This window comes from Carassius auratus, chromosome 2 (genome assembly GCF_003368295.1).
Source record: "Carassius auratus strain Wakin chromosome 2, ASM336829v1, whole genome shotgun sequence".
NCBI classification, from domain to species: domain Eukaryota; kingdom Metazoa; phylum Chordata; class Actinopteri; order Cypriniformes; family Cyprinidae; genus Carassius; species Carassius auratus.
Window position 1 is genome coordinate 30,103,617 of NC_039244.1, and position 15,765 is coordinate 30,119,381.

General features: G+C 36.6%; 2 protein-coding genes across 4 annotated transcripts in view; both read left to right on the top strand.

Annotated features, from left to right (window-relative positions):
• The window catches only part of LOC113039947 (rho-associated protein kinase 1-like), a 58,328-nt gene extending 55,633 nt beyond the window's left edge, over positions 1-2,695 (top strand). For all 3 annotated transcript variants that reach the window (XM_026198126.1, XM_026198135.1, XM_026198144.1), the window contains one exon: positions 1,375-2,695. Coding sequence is in view for 1 of the 3 variants with exons in the window: in XM_026198135.1 (XP_026053920.1) it covers positions 1,375-1,378 (4 nt within the window). In the remaining 2 variants the exon portion in view is untranslated. The remainder of the gene's footprint in view (positions 1-1,374) is intronic.
• Positions 2,696-3,658: 963 nt separating this feature from the next.
• LOC113039963 (translation initiation factor eIF-2B subunit epsilon-like) lies at positions 3,659-14,193 on the top strand. Its single transcript, XM_026198155.1, has 16 exons — positions 3,659-4,033; positions 5,550-5,674; positions 5,756-5,941; positions 6,028-6,205; positions 7,585-7,665; positions 7,743-7,820; positions 7,896-8,208; positions 8,812-8,957; positions 10,146-10,290; positions 10,556-10,657; positions 11,383-11,490; positions 11,609-11,699; positions 13,233-13,356; positions 13,446-13,571; positions 13,649-13,759; positions 13,992-14,193. Exons 1-16 carry the CDS (start codon positions 3,899-3,901, stop codon positions 14,049-14,051), a joined length of 2,109 nt encoding a protein of 702 aa, XP_026053940.1. The 5' UTR covers positions 3,659-3,898; the 3' UTR covers positions 14,052-14,193.
• Positions 14,194-15,765: the final 1,572 nt, after the last annotated feature.

Here is a 15,765-nt window from a genome sequence, read left to right on the forward strand (position 1 = left end):
ATTTCCACAGGGATCCCTGCAGTCCAGATGTGTGATTATCACAGCCATGTCGAGTTAAGGCATGCATCTTTGGAGCATTAAATGAAGGCGCAGGTGCTAGACGACTGCAGAGCTTAATAAATAATATTGCATGATTCATTTAAAAACTCTCCTATAAATTTAGCGTCTGAAAGGGAAACTCCTACAGATGCACAACAGGAAAGGTTAGCCACAAAAATAACGGTCCATGCATTTTCATGGCTAATTTTAAATGCATGTCTTTGTTAAATACCGGCAAAAGAGCATTTGCTTGCTGTTAGTAAATCTGGCCCTAATTCTGACAAGGAACTGCAAAAGATTTGACTTTTCACATTATGATAATGCAAAAAGTCAAATCCTTGAGTAAAATATTGAGTGTTTGTTTTTTTACCCCATCTTTTTGTGACGCTGACAAAACATGACTCGCATGAAACCTGAAATTTTGCATGAAGAAAAGGATTAGACATTATTAACCGTAGGGCTGTGTTAGACTCATTCACACATATTCCTTGTGGATACGAGCATCTCTAGGGCTGCACGATTTTGACACAAATCATAATTACGATTATCACAGTTTACATTGAATGATGCTCATAGCATAGTTTGATGCAACTGCATGCCGTATTTTCATAGGATAAACAATAAACGAGCTGAAAAACACTCTTAGTGCTTTTCTATAGTATTATGTCTCGAATGTTATACTAAAACTAAAATTTAAGTAATGGGAAAAACCCTTAAGATAACATGTAAAAAGAAAAGTTAAGTATGACATGAGTGGACTTTGAATAATTAATTGCTGCTTTTAACGATTAGAAATTGGATTAATTGTACAGCTGTTTCTTTAGCAATACATGTACTGCTTCATTTGAAAAACAATGTTTAATTGAGTGGAAAAGTGCAAGAGAATATGCATAGAATATAATATTTAGTACTTGATCATCTTCTGGTCATTTATTGTAGTTTGTATTGTATTTTTTTCATTAGAACTGCGTTAGTATTGGTTTAAAGTGTTCAAAAACCAGAAGTTATAATATACTCGGTGTAAGATTAACTAACTTCCAGGCTTTTCGTGGTAAGGCCAAATCTAATTCATTAAAGTGTCATATTGCATCAAATATCTTCATAGTCCTACATGCTTCTTCATGTAAAATATCAGTTTTAATGGTAACTTCTCTTGCTGTTGTTGTTCAGTGTGACTTGAACATGTTTTTATTAGATTCACCCACATTACTTTAACTTCAGACGTGTGTCATTTGAACAGATTATGATTGTTGGACCTTCTATTAAATTATTTGGTTCCTAATTTTTGTACTTTCTTACACATACTGGGCATTTTCTTTTTCTTCTTTCTTCCAGCTAACCATCTGAACCGAATTGGGGATGCTGTACTTTCCTCTCCAGAAACCTCTTTAGAAAAACATCCGTAACAACCTTGGAATTAACCTCTTTAAGTTGCATTTCAAAATTGAGTGACAAACTATATACAACACGGACAGTAAGTGGTGCTGAAGTTCATGGAGAGTTGTTTAAAGGCATCATCCGTGTTTCTCCCTGTAACACTGGGATAACATTCATCCTCCTGATGTCCAGAGGAGAGAGCTTTTCTTGGGAAGGAAACGATACGCCGTTCCGATCTGGACTTGAATCCTGTGGGAAAGGGGATATCTGGGGAATTATCTCTGGGACAATTTTTTTTAGTTTGCAAACCGTTTCTACTTAAATCTCATTCGATGCCGCCTTCTGATGGACTCTGGTTGCCTTATTCAATGCCTCAAAGTCTAAATGGAAAATGAATTGGTTTTTGGGACAAAGGGTTGGGTACTGAGAGTTTTTGTTGTTGTTGTTTTTTGGAGCATGGGTAATAATTACAATCTATGCATCAGATTTTTTATAATTGTCTTTATCATTTTTATTTGGATGCTCCAAGCCATAGGATATCATCATCATAATGGCGTCAGGAGACATGAAATGACATAGAAACCATTGAAAGTTGTTTGTGTCTCCGTGTGTGTTCATCGGGTACATTATTTCTGTAATATTCTTTTGTTTATCTTTTTTTTGTGTGTGTGTGTAATGTGTTGCCTTACATTTGATGCATACATAAATGTTTCAAAAAGGAAAACATGTAAGTTAACAAATGTAACTGCACTGTTTTGACTTGTAATTTATTTGTAGAAGACTAAAACAGCTGTAGCGTTCGGCTCACCTAGTGCCTTCTGGATAACAGTTTTATTGCCATATCTGTTTCTTTCCAACGAGTCTTTACTATTATGATAATTTGAGAGCAAACATATCTATTACAGTGTGATCTTCATTTCTTTTTTTTTTATTGAAACCTAAATGGTTTTCAGCCAGAGCGGTCCATCTATTGCACGTCTTAAATGTCGTCAACCAAAGTTGAACGGTTCTGCATGAAGCGCCATGATGACGGGGACAAGTCCTGCTATTTTCAGGATCTATAAAAGAACCGGTTAAATCGCCACCTTAAAATGGATTTCATTCAGTGTACATATTCAAATGATGAATACCTCCTCAATAATCCGACATGGTTTTTACAATTCAGTTAAATAAGCACTGGAACTGATCTGTTTTGTCGTGGATGCATTGCATGATAAAGTGCATTGGAGGCCGCACTGATGGATATGTGTCAATAAACATATCTTTATCTATCACCGAAGACTGTCCTCTGTGTGTGTTTTACCTGCTTTAATAATGAGACACATTTCATTTATTGATAATAGAGATATAAGAAGTTAACAGGTTTTACTCCTTTGTAAGCTGTAGAAACTAGAATGAAAATTCAGAAGCATTTTACTTGAAGCCTTTAAATATGAGCATTTTCATTTCACTTTAAAATGCACTATTGTATGATATATATGAATGGGTCTAAAGCAGAGGCATCAACGTTGCATGAGTAGATTGCACATTTTAGCCAATATAATACTTTTAGATTACTTAAACCTTTTATATATATATATATATATATATATATATATATATATATGTTTGTTTTTTTTAGATATAGAGGAACAAAATGTATTTCAATTTTTGTTTTATCAACATTAAGTGCATTAAACAGATTGTTGTAGCAATTGCAGACGTTACATTTCAAATGATGCCAAAAAAGGCTTTGAAATTTACTTAAATTCAGAGCTTTTTTTATGTGACCAAATGTGAAAGAACTGCTGTGAGAGGCAGATCTCTGTATGTTAATACGCTGTGTTTGCATCGTCCATATCTCAAGAAAGTCACACTATCTGGTGATGTGTGTATTGTGCATAGATTGTGGGATGAGCTCTTTACTGCCGAGCTGCTGTTCCTCGCTCCTTCACAGGTGGCGGAGATGCACCACACGATTGTTCGCCAACTGCGATCACATCCGAAGAAGACCGAATGCGGCTGACTCAGGGTTGCCTGGTTTTTATAACAAAACCCGCCCAGTTGCTCTTTAAGATTATCCCAATCGCGTTTCGGGTGATAAAATTAAAATACACTTGTTTTTTTCCCTGGTAAAATACACGTTAATATCACGTGATTGCGGTTTAATTCAACCCGCGGCAACAGTGTTAGAGTAACCCAATGCCGCGGGAAAACAGCAGACCTGGCAACAGTGTCGCAGAAAAGTAACGTGTGTCACGTGGCGGCGACGTTTACGCCGCTCTCTAGCGGCAGTTCGCACAACAACAATTTATAACTGAGCATCGACACTGACAAACTGTAATCGACATTAAACTGACATTTCGCAGTTAAGAGTTAAACCTAAGGAATTTATGTTAGAAACATTAAAACGTCCTAATAACAGACAACTTCCGGGTCACTAAGTTTCACGCTTGTTGCCTTTGTATTGCGCTTCTGTGACGCTGCAGACCTGCTCACAAACATGGCAGGCAAAGCCGGGAGACAGAGTCGCTCCAGAAAGGCGGATAAGGACGAAGAGGAGCATCCGCTGCAGGCTGTTCTTGTCGCAGACAGCTTCAACCGCAGGTTTTTCCCCATCACCAAAGACCAGCCGCGGGTGAGTGACCCGAATCGAGCCGAGCGGAGCCGAGCACCTCCGGATCAACGAGTCACTGTTACACTCGACACAACACAGAGCTCCAGAGCACTAGCATGTGTTCTGGGCTGGCTGTACCGTTCTGTCTATTTCTCTATTTTTTCACAGCAATACTGTAGGATCAGGGCTTTATTTATTTATTTAGATCAAAATGCTATGCTATCTAAGTTACTGTAATTTTATTTCTCATCACTTATGGACTGTTGTATAAAAAAGAAACCCATCGTGACAACCTAGGTTTCACTTAAAGTACTTTGTTTTTCAAGTTTCCCCCCATGCTTTTTGCATAGTATAGTGCTATTAACATTTATATAACACACTGGGTGACTATACTAATCGAATAACATAGTAAATATTAAAGTACCATAGTATTATCATCTGATGCCGTTTTATTTGACCAGTTTTTATTTTTATATATATTGTGGAACAGGGTACCAGTACTTTTGAAATAGCTTGGTATATAAGAGTATGGTAATCATTCATTAATGTAAGAGCTGCACTATATTGGCATTGCAGTACTGTACAAAATAAGTTGAAAATAATTAATCATTCTAGAGTTGGTAATGTGATTTTTTTGGCAAGTGCATCTAATGATAATAATTTAAAAAGAAAAAAAATACTTGTGCTTCCAACATTTTCATTAACCCTGCCACAATTAAATAAATTAATAAAATAAAACAGAAAATAGTGGTCGAGCGATTATCAGTCTGGCCGATTATCGGCACCGATATTAAGAGTTATCGGTATCAATTTGCCAATAAAATAATTTAAAATTAATTACAAAAAGAGTAATTTTGTCAGATCCCTTGTTATTCTTAATTTTGACATCAATTTTCATTTTCACACCAGACATATATCGGATACTTGATCTGTAATAATCGTACCAGCATCAAAAACACATATCGGTCAAACCCTAATAAAAAGTTATTGTTGTCATTTTGACCCATTTTGATACCACAGCAAAAACTACTAGCCTAACTAATACAGAGATCAGACATAACTGAAGACACTCCATAATAAAATAAGAAGAAAAATAAAGTACAAACAATAGCACAAATAAAAACAATCCAGTAAAGAAATAAACAGCGGTTCAGTTTTTCTGGTAGATCTAATAATAGCATTAAAGTACAGAAATTGAATAATTGGATATAAATAACACAACATAGTTCTCACTGTATAAATCAAATATATAGTAATGCTTACAAAAGCTATTAAGTCAAGAGCAGTAAGTGATTTCTCTTTGTCTTTTACTGTTTTATTAACATGAATGACAGACAAGCCCTAACGCGTTGATCAATTCAATACAAGGTTACTGGCCAGGATGGCTATTTTGACATAATTTGTGTGTATTTGTCCATTAAAGTGCAAGAAGATGCCAAAAAGAACTGCATCATGGTACTAGCATATAATTTACCATGATATCATATTTTTTTTCATGTTACCCGTTTAACTTTTCACACTTCTTTTTCCCCATCAGGCTCTTCTTCCTCTGGCTAATGTCTCCATGATTGACTACACGTTAGAGTTCCTGACCTCGACTGGAGTGCAAGAGACGTTCGTCTTCTGCTGCTGGATGTCCAGCAAAATAAAGGAACACTTACAGTGAGACGCTGTGATGTTTATAACGACGCTGTTGAATGACCGTGACTCTGATCACTCAGCGTTTGTCATCTTACTTCACAGGAAGTCCAAATGGTGTCGCCCCACATCTCCAAACGTGGTGCACGTGATCACCTCTGACCTGTACCGCTCTCTCGGGGATGTGTTGAGGGACGTGGACGCCAAAGCTCTCGTCCGCTCGGACTTTCTGCTGGTGTATGGAGACGTGGTGTCCAACATCGATGTTTCCCAGGCTTTACAGGAACACAAGTGAGAGTCGCTCCTCCACAGACCCTGCATTTATATATTTATAAAAGTTCCACATTATAATTAAAACCATTGTACTTTCCTGAAAGACAGCGGCGCAATATGGATAAGAACGTGTCTGTGATGACCATGATCTTCAAAGAGTCTCCTCCCGGTCACAAGACTCGCTGTGAAGAAGATGACATCATAGTGGCTATAGACGGCAAGAGCAAGCGCATTCTTCATTACCAGAGAGCACAGGCCTTAAAGAGACTCCACTTCCCCATGGTGAGGGGTTTCACTAATGATTAGAGGCGCTTTGCTTTCAGTTTGCCAGCTTCATAAACCAGTCTCAAAACATCTTCTCTTCTGCTCACCAAGGCTGCATTAACTTAATCAAAAATACAGTAAAAACTGTCTTCAGTGTCACATGATCTCCAGAAATCATTCTGATACTCTGATTCACTGCTCGAGAGACATTTCTGGTTATCATCAGTGTTGAAAGCAGTTGTATTGCTTAATATTGTCGTATGAACTGCAGGTTCTTTGACGAATGCAGTGTTCAAGAAGTCCAAAAAATGGTTTTAAAGTCACTTTATTAAAAATGTAATGCGTCTTTAATAAATAAAAGCATTGGGTCTCATTCATGAAACATGAGCAGAACTAATTTTTGTGTAAATCGCGTGTAAAGTGGTTTTGGCGTAAATTTTCGGATTCATTAAAACGTTCGTATTTTCCAAATGTTAGTTGGTACGAAAGAAATCTACACCTGCTCCCAGCCACGCGTAAATAGTGCGTTTAACGTCTGAACGTTTTGCTCATTAATACAGCTGCATTTTAATTCACCTTAATCGGGTACATATTTACCCAGCATTTTGAAAATAACATTATATATATTTATTACATACGGTTTTTCTTTTAACTTTTATTATGAGAGCCAGTAATAGGATCTGTAATATGCTTCCAAACTTCCTTTTTTAGGACCTGATACGCCGCTAGTACGCTTGAAATAAAATGTGGCGTTTTGAATGAACTTCTGATAATAAAACTTCAATTTCTGCAGCTGAGAAATGTTTCTTTTTCAGTCGCTTTTGAGAAGACATGTTGAAATCCTTCGTTTGGTGTCATAATATGATGCTCACATATAGTTGTCAGTCGGATTTAATGGGCGTGATTTATGGTAATTGAGAGTGAGCGTGCACGCGCGTCCCATTTACGACTGATTGGAATTCATTAACACACACACACATTTCACTATCACATCTGACGTTTATGAAGTTTTTGTGAATCAGGAGAAGAGTTTTCGGGAAGTTCTCTTTACGCGCAAAATACTCAGATATTTACTCGTATATTTACGAATGTTTCATGAATGAGACCCATTAATTTCTGAAAAACTCCTGAGCGGAGCATCCCTATAAATAATGCTGCTTGAGGAAAAAGAAGGCACACAATCTCCTGCAGTTTCCTGTTTGCATCTTTTACCTTTGCTTTGATCTTGTGATACTCATTCTCAATGGTGATTATTAATAATCAGTGACATTTATTAATAATCCACTCTGGGTATTGCAGTCATGAAAATCAGAGTACAACAAATAAGGCCATAATGTTTAGATGCTTCCCCAATCATATCATTTATTGATTATAATTGTTCTTTCTTTCCCACACAGAATATTTTCCATAGTGGAAGTGATGAGTTTGAGATTAGGTTTGATCTTCTGGATTGTCATATTAGCATCTGTTCTCCACAGGTAAGCATTCATTTGTTTTACCGTTTGCTGAAACCATAAACGTATTTGTTGCTGAAACTGGAAGTTGTTTATTGTAGGTCGCTGAGCTTTTCACAGACAACTTTGACTACCAGACCAGAAATGACTTTGTCCGTGGGCTTCTGGTGAATGAAGAGGTAAGAGACACAGAGTCATGTGACTTGCTCATTTATGAATTCCTATATTATCTGACGCAGGGATGTTTTCACTAGATCCTGGGAAACCAGATCCATCTGCATGTCACTAAAGATGGATATGGGGCTCGAGTGTCGAACCTCCTCATGTACGACACCGTCTCTTCAGACACGATCCGCCGCTGGATCTATCCCATCACACCCGAGGCCAACTTCTCAGACCAGGAAGGCCAGAGCTGTACTCACTCTCGACATAATGTGTACCGAGAGCCGGGGGTCAGTCTGGGTCACGGCAGCCTGATGGAGGAAAATGTGCTTATTGGCCGAAACACAGTGATCGGAGCGAACTGCACCATATCAAACACTGTGATCGGAGCAAACTGTGTCATCGGTACAGTATTTACACTCACTTATTTAGTTTGGGTTCATGGTATTGTAGGGCTGGGCGATAAACAATATCACATTCAGATGTTGAGAATGCAATAAAAAAAAAAAATAGACTGAAACTGATAGATCTTCATGACAAACCACCAAAAGAAGAATTCAGTTTAACTTGTGATAGAAATCACTACTAGTGTATAATAAAAAATGTGTAATGTGTTTCTTAAAGTAACAGTAATACCATGCAACTAAGATATTTTTCTTCCGTGTTGTATTTATTTATTTTGTGCAGCGTCTTATTTGACAAAAAATACAAATACAGCATTTTGTTGTAAAGTCATTTATTCATTCGATTAAATATATTTTTGAAGTTATATTAACTGATTTCATTAGACACGATTTGTGATTTGTTTTAAATCATAAAATCCAGAGAAATGAAAATGCAACTTAAAATTTAATGGATTTCATGGGGTCCTAAATTAAAAGCTTATTCTGGAGTTAATTATGAATAAAAAAAGGTAAGTTTAATTCCTTCTAAAGGTCTAACAAAACTAAAAAAAAAAAAAAAAAGTGTGTGGAAAACATCCTGCTAACTGCTGTTTTGTCTGCTTAGGAGACAATGTGACTCTGGATAGAGTTTACATCTGGAACAGAGTCCACATCGCAGACGATGTGAAGGTCACACAGTCTGTCATCTGTGATAATGTGGAGGTGAAACACAGAGTCGTTCTGAACGAGCAGTGTGTGCTCGCCTACAATGTAAGAAACCACAACACAGCCTCGAATTAAAGACAACCTTGTTTGAACAATTACATCACTATGCCAGTTGGTGGGGACAAGTGACTGTTAAAAAATGGATTTGAATCTTTCTTTCAAGAGATTTTTTTTAAAACGGAGTTGTCCGGTAATTAAACAAGTGAAGCGTTTATGAGTGAATCATTGAATCATTCATTTAAGTGATTCATAAAAAAAAACACTGATTCATCCATAATGAAGCAAATGAAGTCTTTGAGTGATTGAAGTGCATCATGATTCAATCAAGAGATTCTTTTAAAAATGGCAATTCATTCATTAAGGAACAATTGAAGATTAAATGAGTGAGTCATTTAGTTGTTCATTTAAGAGCTTCATTAAAAACGCTGATTCATCCAATAAGGAAGCAAGTGAAGTGTTTATGTGTGAGACATTGAATCGTTCATTTAAGTGATTCATTTAAAAAAATGCTGGTTCATCCAATAAGGAAGCAAGTGAAGTGTTTATGAGTGAGTCATTGAATCATTCATTTAAGTGATTCATTAAAAAAAACACTGGTTCATCCAGTAATGAAGCAAGTGAAGTCTTTGAATGATTGAATCATTCAATCTAGATATTCTTTAAAAAATGCCAATTCATTCATTAAGGAACATTTGAAGACTTAATGAGTGAGTCATTCAGTTGTCCATTTAAGAGATTCATTAAAAACCGCTGATTCATCCAATATAGAAGCAAGTCTAGTGTTTGAGTGATTCATTGAATCTTTCAATCAAGAGATTCTTTTAAAAATGCTGATTCATTCATTCACTAAGGAACAAGTGAAGTCTTTATGAGTGAATCATTGAATCATTCATTGAAACAGTTTTTATTTTTATTTTATTTTATTAAAGCAATTAATGTTTTGTCAGGACCTTTAGTAAAATACGTTATTTTGTTTAGCTGACTATTCAGTATTGTGATCTCTATTTTAAAAACGTGATTCTCAATTTCTCCAGATTCGTGCAGCTCTAGCCTCAACTAAACTGTTGCATTATATATAATATTTAAACTTATGTGTTTTTTTATATATATTTAAGACCTGAAAGTTATGACATGAAATGATACTTTGATCCCCAAATTGTTGATGATCAGAACAGAGGCAGAATGAGATGCTGGTCTATTTTTCTTGTTTTCTAATCCAATGTTGTAATGCAGGTTGTGGTGGGTCCAGACATTACTCTTCCAGAAGGCACAGTTCTGTCCATGCACCATCCAGATGAAGAGGATGATGAAGATGAGGATGAGTTCTTGAGCGATGACAATGATGTTGGCCACAGTAAAGACAAAGCCAAACAGAAAGGTTCTTTCTCCTCTTATTTGCTTACATAAGGACTTAACGTAGTACCAGTTCTGTACAGTGCTATTAACTGTGACCATGCCATTCAATTCAGATTTAATCACAATACACATTGGATTATATTTAATAACATTATTTAAATGTTACATTTATTTATTACAGTATAGTGATAACAGTTAAATGGGCAATAAAGACACATTAAAATAAAGTGTGATCTGTTCAACATTTTGTAGCTCTAAACTTTTAGCTTTTTTTTTTTTTTTGTCAGTATTTAACCCAGCAGAAGTTGGTTCAGAGGGTAAAGGATACAGATGGAAGTCCAGCAGTCTTGATGAAACGGAGGAAGATGAGCTCGCTGAATGCATTTGGGGTGAGATGTCTGCCATAAAATAATAGATTAGACTCAGTTTTGACCTCGTGAACTGTGGTTTTTTTCCTGTATCTCACATTCAGTTTTATGATTTAATTTTGTTGGTAGATTTAAATATGCATGCATAAAGAGATTTTTTTTTTTCACTCTCTTTTTTTTCACTTTTTTTTTTCCACTCTTTCAATCTCCACTTACTGATAAAGCATTGCAGATTCAGGCTGAAAGTCAAAGTTTATGCAAGTAAAATAAATAAATATTTTGTTTGAAAACATTTCAGAGTCATTTTTGTTTTGTCAGGATTTTGAGCGGCATGATTTTTAGTTCAAAGGAATTTAATAAAATTTAATAAAAGTTTTTATGTTCTTAGAAATTTCATATAAAGACATGTTGAAATAACGTCTCATGAATACTGGTTTTGCTGTAGTTCTTGTAAGCTAACTTGAAAATTCCACATATTTTTATGTAATTTGTTTATAAAAAAAAAAAAAAAAGCATTAATGTAGTAAAACACGGTAGCATTATTAACTTAGAATTTTTTGCACGTTTCAGAAGCTACTGATCAGATAAAATATGGTTTAAGCTGGAAAATAAGAGGTTACGACTGTTTCATAAGCTCATGTTTCAAAACTAACCCGGGAATGCGAAAGGTGTATACAGGCTTTTTTTTATTTTTATGCAATAAAAGTTTTAATAAACAGGCATTAATGTTGATCTCATGTTTCCAGGCCTAGTATTGAACGCTGACCCTGAGAGTGACAGTGAAAGTGAGGTCAGTGAGGGGTCACATGACCTGGGAAGCCACCCGGCCTCACCTGAACTGGATGATGTCAAAGGTGAGACGTGTAAAATTGTTGCATCCATATATCTGACAAATATTTAGCAGGGCTCAATTTACCCTTTCTAAAATTACTTGGATCTGCCAGGTTTCTCCTAACATTTCTTTCCCCTCAGTGTTTCAGAACGAGGTTCATGGTACGTTACAGAGAGGGCTGGATGAGAACATTACTTGTGACAATCTGGTTCTTGAGATCAACTCACTCAAGTAAGTTAACATTATATAAATAGTTCAGGTTCTGTCATAAAAACTCTGAGTTTTGTATGGTAATACACGTGGTGTTAATGTGTTTGGTGTTAGTGGAATAGATTTTCTATGCTGTTGCCGAGCAAGGACAGAGACTTACAGCTGCCAAAACATCCACAGACATACTGCTGCTGCACATACAAAGCATGAAATAACCTCCATATATAACATACATGAAATTACCCATAGCAGATCTATACAGGTGGAGCTGGGGAAGGTGGAGGGTTTCTGGAGGGCACTGCAACTGCTACAGCACCCACACCATTCATTGCATGGATTTTAATGGCCAAGTGACATTAGTTTTGCTATGTGTCCATGTGTTGATCTGATCCTGAAAAACTGAGAAAGAAAGATACGGCTGTGTGTCTTACCAGTTTAAACTTTTTGACATATGCTACGAGCGCGCACATCCCAGCGGGGGCTAAACTACACTTTTTTTAACGTTTATTTTTTCAGCTGTCAAAAAAAACCACATGGTTCATATAAAAACAGTTGGTTTGGTCTCAATCGAATGTAGACATCTGCGAAAGAAATCCCATGTGAAACTGATTTGTGCAGTATATTAGTTTTAGTACAGCAGCCTAATATTCATACGTTTGTTAATATGCATTTTAATTTTTCATTTGATTAGTACATATATTACTTAAATGCTGCATTTAAGGATATCTGTACTGTACCTGAAAAATTTAAATATTTAGTTTTTATTTTTTTTTGGCCAGTTTATTTTTTTTCTATCTCAATGTCAGGATGCCTTTTCCGCTGGTCTTTAAAATGTCTTAAATTTAATTGTATCAAATTTAAGGCCATAGAAAGTACAATGGGAACAGAAAGACAATTGTCATATAGCTTCATGCTATTATTAAAACGAAAAACAAAAATGCTATGATTTCATTGGGTAAATATGAGCGCTGCTATCTTTATGCAATTCTGTAAGCGCCACCTGCTGGCAGAGAATGAATTTGCATTTTGAACAGCCCTTCTGCTGGTTTAAAATTATTTATATTAAACCAGCCATTAAAAATTAATCTGTGTAAACCTGTAAATTGTCTTAAAAGGCTTAAAATTCCTGCAGAAACCCTTTGTGCTATAAAATAAACATGATTACATAGACAAGGAAAACAGTTCAAAAGAAATAGAGGTGCACGCAACTTATATTTTTGTGCGAAAGATACAAATATTTTTTATTTTGGAGGCCATAATGTCAGCCATCAAACACTGAACTGGACTAGATCCAGAAAGCAACAGTCTGAGACAGCATTACTGCTTAAGTGGACCAACAAAGGATCTGAGTCCTCTTTCGGGAGCTGCGATAGTGTGAACACACAGAAAACTGGGTCCTTTTTCACTTGGTCCACCTATTGGTCCTGTTCTTTTAAAGAAGATTTTAAACAACCTCAGTAAATGGAGGCTTTTTCTATCCCTCAAACAAAATGTTTCTGGCTTCACAAGTCATGCTACTTGTATGATAAGGTAAATGTCATGGTCTCTTCTCAGGTACGCCTACAACATTTCTCTGCAGGAGGTTATGCAGATCTTGGTTCGAGTTGTGCTTGAGTTTCCGTTCCAGCAGCAGGGCGCTCAGATGAGCACAGCTCAGTATTCATCACACCTGCTTCCTGTGAGTACCACTGCTCCACATGTACTGGAATAAAGCAACAACAACACAGAAAACAGAAAACCTCTTAACACTTCTGTTTGTCCTCCCAGTTGTTGAAGAAGTGGGCGCCAGTCTTCAAGAACTATGTGAAGAGACCTCAAGACCAGCTGGACTGTCTTGCTTCCATGGAGGAGGTTTTCCTTGAGCGTGAAGCTCATTGGGCAGCTTTGGTCAAAGTGAGGCTTCTCTGTTTCTGCAGTGAACCAAAGCCCAGGTTCTCGTGCTGATTGTGTGTGATGTGTGTCCACCTCAGGTGCTGATGAGCATGTACCAGCTGGAGATCTTGGAGGAGGAAGGCATCATGCACTGGTTCAAACAGAGCTCCAGCACAGAGAAGAGCCAGCAGCTCCGCAGGAATCAAGGGGTGCGACGCTTTAAATGAAGTCAAATGAAGCCTGTAGCTACATTTACACTCCATTATTTTTTAATTCTGAACATTGCTGTCTAATTGCAAGCTGTCTTTATGTGGCTGTCATTGATGTGTGTGAATGAAAGCAATGTGGATCATCAAAATCACACCGTGCCAGAAGTAGTTTCTAGGAAATGACTGGAGTGTGTGTTCTTAATTGAAGTTTTTATATCCTGTGTGTCCACAGCTCTTGAAGTTCATTCAGTGGCTACAGGAGGCTGAGGAGTCTTCAGAAGGAGATGAATGAACATCATCCATCATCCATATGACCAACACACCCGGGACGGTCATTTATACACTTTACAAACCAGAAAAAAACACGAATGTTTGATTCCTCATGGTCTGATGGTCCTGACATATGGCTAGACATAAAGGTGTTGAAATGGATATTTATGCATTGTTTTATTTCTTTATTTATTTCTGTATGCTTGCTGAAAAGCATTGTTAAACTCAATTTAAATTAACTCAAAGGTGCAGTATGAAATATTGAAAAGGGGACTGCAGTCCAAATTAAAAATATTAGAGAGTTGTTGAGATCATTATTATTTTATAGGATACCTGGTCATCGCCGTCTGGAAAATTTATTTAGAAATATCACTCTTTGTGAAATTTGACCAAGTCCACAACATGAACACCCATTAGTTATGAATAGCCTCAGTGAATCAGTCAGGCAGAAGGGAGCACACATTCATTTGGATTCATATGTAAGGAAATAAAGAAGGGATCACTTAGTGTACAAGACTTGAAAAGTATCTTCATTGGGAAAACCATGATTTTTTTTATCCTGGTTAAGAGCACCATGGATGTTAGTGGCTACGAGTGTAAACGCTGTATGCACAGTGTTGGTGGTCTGCTGCTTGTTTACTTTTTTGGAGACCCTGTGTGGATGTTTTTTCATACTCTGCCATAAAATTTGAAACTGGTTTTCACAGAGATATTGAAGCATGTAAAATTTTAATAAAATAGATCTGGGGCTTGTTTCATAAAACTAGTTTACAAAATAAGCCAGGGTTATTTCAGTCAGTCTGACTTATTTTGAACCGAATGAACTTTTAACAATGCGAATGAACGCATTTAACAAAAACCCACCAATTGAAATACTTCATAAGACCAATAAAAAAAATATATATATATATATATATATATAAGTATGTTTATTTACTGTACATGTACACAATACTTGGTAGGGTCTCCTTTTCCTTTAATTACTGCCTCAATTCAGCGTGGCATGGAGGTGATCACTGCTGAGGTGGTCTGGAAGCCCAGGTTTTTTTGACGGTGGCCTTCAAATCATCTGCATTGTTTGGTCTCTTGTTTCTCATCTTCCTCTTGACAATAGCCCATAGATTCTCTCTGGGCTTCAGGTCTGGTGAGTTTGAGTTAAGCACACCAACACCATGGTCATTTAACCAACTTTTGGTGCTTTTGGCAGTGTGGGCAGGTGCCAAATCCTGCTGGAAAATGAAATCAGCATCTTTTAAAAGCTGGTCAGCAGAAGGAAGCATGAAGTGCTCCAAGATTTCTTGGTAAATGGGTGCAGTGACTTTGGTTTTCAAAAAACACAATGGACCAACACCAGCAGATGACACTGCACCCAAAATCATCACAGACTGTGGAAACTTAACACTGGACTTCAAGCAACTTGGGCTATGAACTTCTTCACCCTTCCTCCAGACACTAGGACCTTGATTTACAAATGAAATACAAAACTTGCTCTCATCTGAAAAGAGCTTCGGACCACTTCTCCTTAGCCCAGGTAATAATAATAATAATAATGCATTGTATTTCATGGCGCCTTTCAGAACACCCAAGGTCACCTTACAAGCAATATACAGGTCACTGCATAAGACAAAACAAACAAGAAACAAACAGCATATACATATAAAGTGGATTTAAGTCTCAATAAAAAATTGTATAAAAAAGCCTGTATAAAAAGATATGTCTTAAGACGCTTTGTAAAA